This window comes from Coregonus clupeaformis, unplaced genomic scaffold (assembly GCF_020615455.1).
Source record: "Coregonus clupeaformis isolate EN_2021a unplaced genomic scaffold, ASM2061545v1 scaf0485, whole genome shotgun sequence".
NCBI lineage: Eukaryota > Metazoa > Chordata > Actinopteri > Salmoniformes > Salmonidae > Coregonus > Coregonus clupeaformis.
The window spans coordinates 245,001-258,703 of record NW_025533940.1 but is presented as its reverse complement, the minus strand read 5'-3'; the positions used below and the strand labels follow the sequence as shown (position 1 = coordinate 258,703).

The 13,703-nt window shown below is 44.8% G+C and overlaps 1 protein-coding gene across 2 annotated transcripts in view; it reads left to right on the top strand.

Annotated features, from left to right (window-relative positions):
• Nucleotides 1-1,856: 1,856 nt before the first annotated feature.
• Nucleotides 1,857-13,703, top strand: part of LOC121559932 (PRELI domain-containing protein 1, mitochondrial) — a 22,586-nt gene continuing 10,739 nt past the window's right edge. Inside the window, exons 1-5 of one of the 2 annotated variants that reach the window (XM_041872962.2) lie at nucleotides 1,857-1,975; nucleotides 2,510-2,626; nucleotides 4,459-4,684; nucleotides 8,212-8,325; nucleotides 12,229-12,307. In XM_041872962.2, coding sequence (XP_041728896.1) covers nucleotides 2,535-2,626; nucleotides 4,459-4,684; nucleotides 8,212-8,325; nucleotides 12,229-12,307 — 511 coding nt within the window. In that variant the 5' untranslated portion in view covers nucleotides 1,857-1,975; nucleotides 2,510-2,534. Of the gene's footprint in view, nucleotides 1,976-2,483; nucleotides 2,627-4,458; nucleotides 4,685-8,211; nucleotides 8,326-12,228; nucleotides 12,308-13,703 lie in introns of both variants that reach the window. The other variant, XM_041872961.2, reaches the window with a different exon arrangement.

The following is a 13,703-nucleotide window of genomic DNA, read 5'->3' as shown; positions in this document are numbered from 1 at the left end:
ACAGGGTAGTACACATATCCCAGCTGTCCTCGGTTTGGGGGACACGTCGAAAAACAGAACAGACGACGAACATCGAAAACAGAACAGACAAACTCTTCTCCTTCCCAGTGTTGCCAACTTAGCGACTTTGTCGCTATATTTAGCGACTATTCAGACCCCTCTAGCGACAAATTTTCAAAAAAAATGGACTGCCGACAAATCTATCGACTTTTTCTGGTGTTATTGGAGACTTTTGGAGACTCTGACGTGAAAGCACGTATCGTTCTTACTCTTCTCAACGAGCAGTGGGTGCTGCCGTGGGCCCCACCGAGCCCCACCCCCGTCCCAAAGCACTCACAGGCGGCCCAGTCCCTCCCAGCTGCAGTCAGAGCAGGAGATGTTCCCCCCTCAGCGTCCAGACTGCAAATGAATCGCGCATGCGGAAGCCGCTGGCTGATCCCACCTCCCTGGCTTTGGCTGATCCCGCCGGCGTCCCTGGCTTACATTCAGGGCGGGATGTAAATGTAAAATGTTCTTTGTCTAAAATAAATCACTGCATTTGACTCCCACAGCCTCAGTCACTTACTCACCTCGTCCACTGTGTGTGCGCCTCTCTGTGACATCAGCTAAACACCTAGCTGGCTAGCTCATCACGTCTCAGTCTAAACTGTACACTCAAAAATACAGAAAGGAGTGGGAATCAAACCCTGAATTCAAAGGCTGGTTGAAGCCGTTTATTGGAGATGATACACGGGCATACTGCCTGTATTGTAAGGCTGATTTCTACGCCAAACTTAGTGATGTAAAAAAAACACATGACAACTCAAAAACATACTCAAAAGGCAAAGCCTTATAACAGTTCCACCCAAAACAAGCTGCCATTTATGGTTAAAAAAATTGACTCTGCAAAAAAGGCTGAGGCCACCATGGCATTAGCGATCGCCTAACACTGTTCCATGCTGGCATGTGATCACATTGGAGAAGCACGTAGAGCTGCTTTCTCAGACTCCACTGCTGCTACCCACTTCAAAACGCACAGGACAAAGTGCACAGAAATGATGAATGGTGTTCTAGCACCATACTTTCTGAAAAAGTTGGTCGCAGATGTGGGTGACCAGCGTTTCAGCCTCCTCCTCGATGAGTCCACGGATGTAAGTGTTTCTAAGTACCTAGGGGGTTGTGATAAGGTACTTTAGTGACACCAAGCAGACAATTGTATCAACATTTTTTTTTTGTGACTTCTTGTGACTTTTAGGACAGCCAATAGCTCCTTTCCTTACTGGGTAGTTGGCAACACTGCCCACTGCTCCTTCCTTCCATTAACCACACGATTCATCCTATGAACGTCGACCACTCCAGGATTTTTTGGGTGCCCTGCTCCGCAGCTCAAAACACAACACAGGATAATAATTAACTAGAGGGAGGCCAACAAACGTTCCTTTTGATCAGCTGAAACACACGAAATCAGTGCAAGCGCACTCCTCTTGTATTTCACTGACTACTGTACCCAAGGCTTTTTTCACCATTTTGGATCCTGTCCACGATCCACCAAATCGGGCCCCGATTCACTGAGGTATAATAAGAACAGCACCAATACTCCCAGAAAACGAACTCTTACCAGATACCATGGGGTAAAACCAACTCTAGACGTTTCCTTTCCCCACAATAATTGTACTTAATTTTCCATCCTTTTTGGACAAAAGTCCATTCATCCTTATTTCCACCGCCATCAGATTCAAGCGCCTTCTCCGCTTCCGCCATCGTCCTTCCCCAGAAACAACGCCACCTGCTGGAGAAGCCAGATGTTGGCCCCAGGTATCCCTCTCGCTACGCCTCTTCCTCTCTGCTTTTTGGTCTACTCGCACCGGATATGACGTTGTTCTTGAACTTCCCATTCAATCGGCCCGAATCAGTCTTTCATGTAGTTGCAAGCTACATTCTTCTAAAAGTAGTAGAAAATGCACTTATCTCCGCTGTAAATGGTATTGCCAACGAGGTAAGTGGCTTTCTTACCGTTTCATATTCAAGCGGAAAGATGTGTAGATTTTTTTCTCATATGAAAATGGGTCAAGGTAGCTAATAAATACATGGCGTTGACTCCCACGCTATGCTAAGCTAACTAGCTAGCTCGTTACCTTAGCATTCTAGCAAGACTAGAGGGACTGCGTGCAGACGTGACCGTTTCAGTTTTTATCCCATTACCTGTCAAACTGTCACTAACGATGTCGTTAGCAGAACTGGGTTGCATATCGAGCAGTATATGGACATACATATAGCGATATTATGGACAGACAGGTTAACGTTAGCTATGGCTAGTGTGCAGGTTACTGCTTTAATTTCACTGAAGTTGATTGACAGCTGTCATTTAAAGCGCAGCATTCCACTTTCTATGCTTATCTAGGAGTTTCGGTTTTTAGTGCAGCTAATTTCACGATTGATTAGGCATGTAATTGATCATATACTAGCTAATTTGAGCTCACGCACGTGTACTATTCTTCTAACAGGTATTTACCAAAGTGTAACGTTACAGATAAAGTCATCTTTTTACGGGAACAATGGTGAAGTACTTTGCCTGCGTGGGTCTTCTGAAAAGTTCCTGGGACCAAGTCTGCACTGCTTTCTGGGAGCGATATCCCAACCCCTACAGGTAAGAAAGATACCCTTAACCCCTACAGGTAAGAAAGATACCCTTAACCTAGCCCAATACTGGACAAAAGGAGCCTAAAGTTAATCCTTAGTCCAGCGTTTCCCAAACTCGGTCCTGGGGACCACAAGGGGTGCACGTTTTAGTTTTTGCCTTAGCACTGCACAGCTGATTTAAAAATAATCAAAGCTTGATGGTGAGTTAATTATTTGAATCAGCTGTGTAGTGCTAGGGCAAAAACCAAAACGTTCACCCCTTAGGGTTTGGGAAACGCTGCCTATGTCCAAGAACCTTACATGTTCTGTTTATAGGGCGAATTGGCTCTGGAAGCCAAAACAGCCAAATACTCCATCTGAACGTGAATCGATTCTCAACTGCTGTACTGTTCTAGAAACACAAAGCCCTCTACTTTCATATCACATCAAAATTATTTCACAAAAGCAAAATACACATTTACTGTACACAGTTGCTGCCAGCAGTATTTTTCAGTGACAATACGTTTGTGGCGTCTGTCTGTCCATTTACACACAGGAGACGCAGATAGCTAATTAGCACAGGTATTAGCACAGCTAATTAGCACAGGTATTAGCACAGCTAATTAGCACAGGTAGTCCACTCTGTCTTCCATCTGTAAACAAGCGCTGTAACATGGAGATATGGCCGTGTGGGAACCCTATAATGGTGTGTATCAATTTAGCGTTTCGATTTTTGAGAATTATTTCTCGCCGGTATGAAAGATAAGGTCCTTATGGTTCCAAAACCGTACCGCAAGCGATGCGTGTTAATGGTCAGACCGAGCATCGCGGCTCTAAACAAAACTCCTCCCTACAGAAGACGCCTTCGTCCAATGACTCTTATGTGTAATGTAATGGAACTTTCCTGTGGATATTCTGTCTCAAATTTTGAGTGAATGAAGGACCAACCGCACAGACAACCGGTAGAGTAAGTTCAAATGTAATTTTATTAAACGTTCTGGCTTGTAAGGAACACTTCAACAATTTTGCAGAGATACGTTTTAGACTGTATATCAAGCATTGCTTGAATAATTAGGCAACCCCTACAGGTAAGAAAGATAGTGTAGACGTCACAACGTTGTAGCATAGAGATGGATAGACATCACAACGTTGTAGCAGTCCCATCACTGCGTCTGTCACGGGGCAGCGCCATTGAGACATACAATGTTGCGACCTCTAATCTTGCAGTATCCCTTTAAGCTGTAATCATACCTAATTCACCCCTCCCGTCTCCTCTTCCCCAGCATGTCTTCACCCCTCCCGTGTCCTCTTCCCCAGCATGTCTTCACCCCTCCCGTCTCCTCTTCCCCAGCATGTCTTCACCCCTCCCGTCTCCTCTTCCCCAGCATGTCTTCACCCCCTCCCGTCTCCTCTTCCCCAGCATGTCTTCACCCCCTCCCGTCTCCTCTTCCCCAGCATGTCTTCACCCCTCCCGTCTCCTCTTCCCCAGCATGTCTTCACCCCTCCCGTCTCCTCTTCCCCAGCATGTCTTCACCCCTCCCGTCTCCTCTTCCCCAGCATGTCTTCACCCCTCCCGTCTCCTCTTCCCCAGCATGTCTTCACCCCTCCCGTGTCCTCTTCCCCAGCATGTCTTCACCCCCTCCCGTCTCCTCTTCCCCAGCATGTCTTCACCCCTCCCGTCTCCTCTTCCCCAGCATGTCTTCACCCCTCCCGTCTCCTCTTCCCCAGCATGTCTTCACCCCTCCCGTCTCCTCTTCCCCAGCATGTCTTCACCCCTCCCGTCTCCTCTCTCGCTCCAAAGTCTCCGATAGTTTTTCCAATTCAATCATCTCTTCTCTCCCGCTTTCTCCCTGCCCACAGTAACCATGTCCTAACGGAGGACATCATCTTCAGGGAGGTAACCCCCGGTAACTGTCTGGTCTCTAGGCGACTGCTGACCAAAACGAACCGCGCCCCTCGTTGGATGGAGAAGTACCTGCCGGTTACCATGGCGAGGCACGCCTACATCATCGAGGATTCCATCGTGGACCCTCAGAACAGAACCATGACAACGCTGACTTGGAACATCAGCCACGCACGCATGATGGTACGTGTGACCAACTGGGATTCGAACTGTGACTGTGTTGGCCCGCTGAGCTAAAGCCTAGGCATTAGCTCAGGGAGCCAACGCAAGTCTTCATCTTTGAATTTACACTACGTGGTCAAAAGTATGTGGACACCTGCTCGTCGAACATCTCATTCCAAAATCATTGGCATTAATATGGAGTTGGTCCCCCCTTTGCTGCTATAACAGCCTCCACTCTTCTGGGAAGGCTTTCCACTAGATGTTGGAACATTGCTGCGGGGACTTGCTTCCATTCAGCCACAAGAGCATTAGTGAGGTTGGGCACTGATGTTGGGCGATTAGGCTCGGCTTGCAGTCGGCGTTCCAATTAATCCCAAAGGTGTTCGACGGGGTTGAGGTCAGGGCTTTGTGCAGACCAGTCAAGTTCTTCCACACCAATCTCGACAAACCATTTCTGTATGGACCTCGCTTTGTGCACGGGGGCATTGTCATGCTGAAACAGGAAAGGGCCTTCCCCAAACAGTTGCCACAAAGTTGGAAGCACAGAATCGTCTAGAATGTCATTGTATGCTGTATCGTTAAGATTTCCCTTCACTGGAACTAAGGGGCCTAGCCCAAACCATGAAAAACAGCCCCAGACCATTATTCCTCCTCTACCAAACTTTACAGTTGCCACTATGCATTGGGGCAGGTAGCGTTCTCCTGGCATCCGCCAAACCCAGATTAGTACGTCGGACTGCCAGATGGTGAAGCGTGATTCATCACTCCAGAGAACGCGTTTCCACTGCTCGAGAGTTCAATGGCGGCGAGCTTTACACCACTCCAGCCGACGCTTGGCGTTGTGCATGGTGATCTTAGGCTTGTGTGCGGCTGCTCGGCCATGGAAACCCATTTCATGAAGCTCGCGATGAACAGTTCTTGTGCTGCCGTTGCTTCGAGAGGCAGTTTGGAACTCAGTAGTGAGCATTGCAACCGAGGACAGACGATTTTTACGAGCTACGCGCTTCAGCACTAGGTGGGCTTGTGTGGCCTACCACTTCATGGCTGAGCCGTTGTTGCTCCTAGACGTTTCCACTTCATAATAACAGCACTTACAGTTGACCGGGGCAGCTCTAGCAGGGCAGAAATTTTACAAACTGACTTGTTGGAAAGGTGGCATCCTATGCCGGTGCCACGTTGAAAGTCACTGAGCTCTTCAGTAAGGCTATTCTGCTGCCAATGTTTGTCTATGGAGATTGCATGGCTGTGTGCTCGATTTTATACACCTGTCAGCAACGGGTGTGGCTGAAATAGCCGAATCCACTAATGTGAAGGAGTGTCCACATACTTTTGGCCATGTGGTGTATTTGAATTTGAGCGGTATTTCCCTTTCACTATGAAGAACCAGGTCTTTATACTGCTCTGCACTGTATATCTCCTACTGCAGTTCTTAAATCACATTATAGACTCCGTCGGGTATGTACAGTGCATTCAGAAAGTATTCAGACCCCTTTACTTTTTACACATTTTGTTACGTTACAGCCTTATTCTAAAATTGATTAAAATGTTTTTTTCCCTAATCAATCTACACACAATACCCCATAATGACTAAGCAAAAACAGTTAAAAAAATATATATATATTGAGACATCCAAGCTATATTGTAGTTTCATGACCAGAGACAAATCTTCAAAGGCACAGTATTTATTTATTCGGAGTGGCGCATGCATTCACACAGTCTTGATTTATAGGATCCTTTCCACTATATGATTGATATGTCAAGTGGTAAAATACCAAGTTATCAATTAAAAGTTTATGGAAAAACTGCACTTGTCTTTGTGAAAATTACAGTTCATTAAATATTCTACAGCTGTAATGTCATCAATCAAATCAAACTTTATTGACAGTGCATTCGGAAAGTATTCAGACCCCTTCACTTTTCCACATTTTGTTACAGCCTCATTCTAAAATTGATTAAATTGTTTTTTTCCCCTCATCAATCTACACACAATAAACCATAATGACTGAGCAAAAACAGGTTTTTAGACATTTTTGCAAAAGTATTAAAAATAACAAACTGAAATATCACATTTACATAAGTATTCAGACCCTTTACTTTGCTGAAGCAGCTTTGGCAGCGATTACAGCCTCGAGTCTTCTTGGGTATGTCGCTACAAGCTTGGCACACCTGTATTTGGGGAGTTTCTCCCATTCTTCTCTGCAGATCCTCTCAAGCTCTGTCAGGTTGGATGGGGAGCATCGCTGCACAGCTATTTTCAGGTCTCTCCAGAGATGTTCGATGGGGTTCAAGTCCGGGCTCTGGCTGGGCCACTCAAGGACATTCAGAGACTTGTCCCGAAGCAACTCCTGCGTTGTCTTGGCTGTGTGCTTAGGGTTGTTGTCCTTTTGGAAGGTAAACCTTCGCCCCAGTCTGAGGTCCTGAGCGCTCTGGAGCAGGTTTTCATCAAGGATCTCTCTGTACTTTGCTCCGTTCATCTTTCCCTCGATCCTGACTAGTCTCCCAGTCCCTGCCGCTGAAAAACATCCCCACGGGATGGTGCTAGGTTTCCTCCAGATGTGACGCTTGGCATTCAGGCCAAAGAGTTCAATCTTAGTTTCATCAGACTAGAAATCTTGTTTCTCATGGTCTGAGAGTCCTTTAGGTGCCTTTTGGCAAACTCCAAGCGGGCTGTCATGTGCCTTTTACTGAAGAGTGGCTTCCTTCTGGCCACTTTACCATAAAGGCCTGATTGGTGGAGTGCTGCAGAGATGGTTGTCCTTCTGGAAGGTTCTCCTATCTCCACAGAGGAACACTGGAGCTCTGTCAGAGTGACCATCGGGTTCTTGGTCACCTCCCTGATCAAGGCCCTTCTCCCCCAATTGCTCAGTTTGGCCGGGCGGCCAGCTCTAGGAAGAGTCTTGGTGGTTACAAATTTCTTCCATTTAAGAATGTTGGAGGCCACTGTGTTATTGGGGACCTTCAATGCTGCAGACATTTTAAGGTACCCTTCCTCAGGTCTATGCCTCGACACAATCCTGTCTCGGAGCTCTACGGACAATTCCTTCGACCTCATGGCTTGGTTTCTGCTCTGACATGCACTGTCATCTGTGGGACCTTATATAGACAGGTGTGTGCCATTCCAAATCATGTCCAATCAATTGAATTTACCACAGGTGGACTCCAATCAACATCTCAAGGATGATCAATGGAAACAGGATGCACCTGAGCTCAATTTCGAGTCTCATAGCAAAGGGTCTGAATAATCATGCAAATAAGGTATTTCTGTTTTATATTTTTAATACATTTGCAAACATTTCTAAAAACCTGTTTTTCACTTTGTCATTATGGGTTATTGTGTGTAGATTGATGAGGAAAACAATTAATTTAATCAATTTTAGAATAAGGCTGTAACATAACAAAATGTGGAAAAAGTCAAGGGGTCTGAATACTTTCCGAATGCGCTATATACACTATACTATACGACCTCAGGCCTTGGATATTCTAGGATGAGACAGTGAAGGCTTTGTGTTTCATAATAAGGTCTTGTTATGTTTTGATTCCCCTGTCAGTCTGTGGAGGAGCGTTGTGAGTACAGAATTAACCCTGACAACACCAGCTGGACGGAGATTAACAGAGAGGCCTGGATCTCGTCTAACGTCTACGGGCTCTCCAGAGCTATACAGGTGTGTGCAGTCCGAAACCCACCCCGCCAGGGGGAAGTGGTACTGGTACTATATAGCTATCCATGTAGATATATGAGTTACAGAAAGACTGTCGTAAAGGAACCACAAGCTGGCCATTTGCCTGTTTAGCCTGTGTAGAAGTTGTTGAATGATTGACTGTCTGGTATCTGACTTTGATAAACCCTATTAAACTGCCCAGTTCTGAAAGTTAAGACATGTCCAGCAACTACTAACATCATTCACTGTCTGTCATTAGATCTGTTTGCGCCGTCAATTGTCAAGCTTGTCCAGGCTATTCTGTCACACCGTAACCACCACATGGTAAGAAATGTGACCGTTCCTGGTGCAAAAACACTGTGCTATCCCGGAGCTCGAGTAAATGACATTACTAAGCTGCTCCAGAATGTTCTCCGCCAGGACATGGACATCGATTCTATCGTAGACCATGTGGGGTTTTAATTACATTATGAAGGGCAGCTCTGAACAGTTGAAACTGGATTTGAAAGAGCTGATTGACTCTCTTCTAGACACTAACAAAATACCCATCATATCTGGCCCTGTGCCCTCTCTGAATCGTGGTATTGAACGCTTTAGCAGGATTCTTTCTCTTCACAACTGGCTACGTGATTATTGCAGCTCAATGGGTGTATCTTTTGTTGACAATTTCGATACCTTTTGGAAACAAAACACGTTTTATAAGGAGGATATTCTGACTATCTCTGAAACTCACTTAGACAATACCTTTGATACAGTGGTAGCAATACAAGGTTATAACATTTACAGAAAATACAGAAATGCCAGTGGGTGTTGCTGTTTATATTCAGAACCACATTCCTGTAAAGCTTAGAGAGGATCTCATGTTAAATACTGTTGAAGTAATATGGCTACAGGTTCATCTGCCTCACCTAAAGCCCATTCTGGTGGGAAGCTGCTATAGACCACCAAGTGCTAACAGTCAGTATCTGGATAACATATGTGAAATGCTTGATAATGTATGTGATATCAATAGAGAGATATACTATCTGCGTGATTTAAAATATTGACTGGCTTTCATCAAGCTGCCCACTCAAGAAAAAGCTTCAAACTGTAACCAGTGCCTGCAACCTGGTTCAGGTTATCAGTCAACCTACCAGGGTAGTTACAAACAGTACAGGAATGAGATCATCAACATGTATTGATCACATCTTTACTAATGCTGCAGAAATTTGTTTGAAAGCAGTATCCAAATCCATCAGATGTAGTGATCACAATATAGTAGCCATATCTAGGAAAACCAAAGCTCCAAAGGCTGGGCCTAATATTGTGTATAAGAGGTCATACAATACGTTTTGTAGTGATTCCTATGTTGTTGATGTGAAGAATATATGTTGGTCCGTGGTGTGTAATGAGGAGCAAACAGACACATTTATGAAATTGCTTATCCCAGTTACTAATAAGCATGCACCCATTTAAGAAAATGACTGTAAACAATCCCTGTGGATTGATGAGGAATTGAAAAATTGTATGGTTGAGAGGGATGAGGCAAAAGGAATGGCAAATAAGTCTGGCTGCACAACTGATTGGCAAACGTACTGCAAATTGAGAAATCATGTGACTAAACTGAATAAAAAGAAGAAGAAACTACACCATGAAACAAAGATAAATGACAAAGAATGATAGTAAAAAGCTTTGGAGCACCTTCAATTACATTTAGGGGAAAAAGGCAAACTCAGCTCCATCATTTATTGAATCAGATGGCTCATTCATCACAAAACCGACTGATATTGCCAACTACTGTAATGAATTTTTCATTGGCAAGATTATCAAACTTAGGCATGACATGCCAGCAACAAACGCTGACACTACACATCCAAGTATATCTGACCAAATTATGAAAGACAATAATTTTAATTTTGAGTTCCGTAAAGTGAGTGTGGAAGAGTATATTATTGTCGATCAACAATGACAAGCCACTGGGGTCTGACAACTTGGATGGAAAATTACTGAGGATAATAGCAGACGATATTGCCACTCCTATTTGCCATATTTTCAATTTAAGCCTACTAGAATGTGTATGCCCCCAGGCTTAGAGGGAAGCAAAAGTCATTCCCCTACCTAAGAATAGTAAAGCCCTCTTAACTGGCTCAAATGGCCGACCAATCAGCCTGTTACCAACCCTTAGTACAGTTTTGGAATAAATTGTGTTTGACCAGATGAGATGCTATTTTACAGTAAACAAATTGACAACACTTTCAGTACGCTTATAGGGAAGGACATTCAACAAGCACAGCACTTACACAAATGACTGATGATTGGCTGAGAGAAATCGATGATAAAAATATTGTGGGGGCTGTTTTGTTAGACTTCAGTGCGGCTTTTGACATTATCGATCATAGTCTGCTGCTGGAAAAACGTATGTGTAATGGCTTTACACCCCCTGCTATAATGTGGATAAAGCGTTACCTGTCTAACAGAACACAGAGGGTGTTCTTTAATGGAAGCCTCTCCAACATAATCCAGGTAGAATCAGGAATTCCCCAGGGCAGCTGTCTAGGCCCCTTACTTTTATTCAATCTTTACTAATGACATGCCACTGGCATCTAGTAAAGCCAGTGTGTCTATGTATGCGGATGACTCAACACTATACATGTCAGCTACTACAGCGACTGAAATGACTGCAACACTTAACAAAGAGCTGCAGTTAGTTTCAGAATGGGTGGCAAGGAATAAGTCATTCCTAAATATTTCTTAAACTAAAAACATTTTATTTGGGACAAATCATTCACTAAACCCTAAACCTCAACTAAATCTTGTAATGAATAATGTGGAAATTGAGCAAGTTGAGGTGACTAAACTGCTTGGAGTAACCATGGATTGTAAACTGTCATGGTCAAAACATATTGATACAACAGTAGCCAAGATGGGGAGAAGTCTGTCCATAATAAAGCACTGCTCTACCTTCTTACATTTTAGTAGACGCTCTTTTCCAGAGCGACTTACAGGAGCAATTAGGGTTAAGTGCCTTGCTCAAGGGCACATCGACAGATTTTCACCTAGTCGGCTCGGGGATTAGAACCAGCGTCCTTTCGGTTACTGGTACAACGCTCTTAACCACTAAGCTACCTGCTGCCCCATCAACAAGGCAGGTCCTACAGGCTCTAGTTTTGTCGCACCTGGACTACTGTTCAGTCGTGTGGTCAGGTGCCACAGAGGGATTTAGGAAAATTGCAATTGGCTCAGAACAGGGCAGCACGGCTGGCCCTTAAATGTACACGGAGAGCTAACATTAATGATATGCATGTCAATCTCTCCTGGCTCAAAGTGGAGGAGAGATTGACGTCATCACTACATTTGTTTAAAGACTAGCACACAGCTCAGACACCCATGCATACCCTACAAGACATGCCACCAGAGGTCTCTTCACAGTCCCCAAGTCCAGAACAGACAATGGGAGGCGCACAGTACTACATAGAGCCATGACTACATGGAACTATATTCCACATCAGGTAACTGATGCAAGCAGTAGAATCAGATTTTAAAAAAATTAACCAGATAAAAATACACCTTATGGAACAGCGGGGACTGTGAAGCAACACAAACATAGGCACAAACACATGCATACACACACACGATAACATACGCACTATACACACATGTACACACGGATTTTGTGTTGTAGATATGTGGTAGTAGAGTAGAGGCCTGAGGACACACACTTAATATGTTGTGAAATCTGTTATGAATGTATTGTAATGTTTAAAAAAATGTATAACTGCCTTAATTTTGTATTAATGGGGATCCATAATAGATACAAATACACCACAGGAACTAACGTTACTCACTGTCAGTCATACCACACAACAAGACCAGACCTCCCCATCTGTCATACCCTAACCATCATTCATCTCTGGCCTCCCTTTACAGGAATTCGGCCTTGCCCGGTTCAAGACCAGTGTTACAAAGACCATGAAAGGGTTTGAATACGTCCTGGCCAAAATGCAAGGTAAGATGGATGGCAGTAGTTTTATTACGCTGTAAAATAAGGTGGGCCGATCAATTCAGGTCCTTATTATTAGCGGTACTGTGTTTGTGGTGGAGAGGGAGAAACACTTGGATCAGATGTATGAACTGTTGTAGGAGGGTCGTTTTTATTAGTTCAGTACAGAGAGGGACTGGCTATACTATATAGTTTTACAGTTTAATGTGCTATAAAAGGAACGGTCTCTTTGCTTGAATCTTTCATAGCAACAAGACATGCTGGAGTCTAGTCTTCTCATCAGTTACAATCATATTCAACTAAGGACTACATTTCATTCTTACACAATGAGGTTCAGACTACCGCTGCTTTTCTGGTCTAAACCAGTCCCTGATTACAGGGGACCAATGACTGGTGTCCCAGATCTAAACCAGTCCCTGATTACAGGGGACCAATGACTGGTGTCCCAGGTCTAAACCAGTCCCTGATTTATAGGGGAGCAATGACTTGTGTCCCAGATCTAAACCCTGATTACAGGGGAGCAATGACTGGTGTCCCAGATCTAAACCAGTCCCTGATTACAGGGGAGTAATGACTGGTGTCCCAGGTCTAAACCAGTCCCTGATTACAGGGGAGCAATGACTGGTGTCCCAGGTCTAAACCAGTCCCTGATTACAGGGGAGCAATGACTGGTGTCCCAGATCTAAACCAGTCCCTGATTACAGGGGACCAATGACTGGTGTCCCAGGTCTAAACCAGTCCCTGATTTATAGGGGAGCAATGACTGGTGTCCCAGATCTAAACCAGTCCCTGATTACAGGGGAGCAATGACTGGTGTCCCAGATCTAAACCAGTCCCTGATTACAGAAGAGTAATGACTGGTGTCCCAGGTCTAAACCAGTCCCTGATTACAGGGGAGCAATGACTGGTGTCCCAGGTCTAAACCAGTCCCTGATTACAGGGGAGCAATGACTGGTGTCCCAGGTCTAAACCAGTCCCTGATTACAGGGGACCAATGACTGGTGTCCCAGGTCTAAACCAGTCCCTGATTTACAGGGGACCAATGACTGGTGTCCCAGGTCTAAACCAGTCCCTGATTACAGGGGACCAATGACTGGTGTCCCAGGTCTAAACCAGTCCCTGATTTATAGGGGAGCAATGACTGGTGTCCCAGGTCTAAACCAGTCCCTGATTTATAGGGGAGCAATGACTGGTGTCCCAGATCTAAACCAGTCCCTGATTACAGGGGAGCAATGACTGGTGTCCCAGATCTAAACCAGTCCCTGATTACAGGGGAGTAATGACTGGTGTCCCAGGTCTAAACCAGTCCCTGATTACAGGGGAGCAATGACTGGTGTCCCAGGTCTAAACCAGTCCCTGATTACAGGGGAGCAATGACTGGTGTCCCAGATCTAAACCAGTC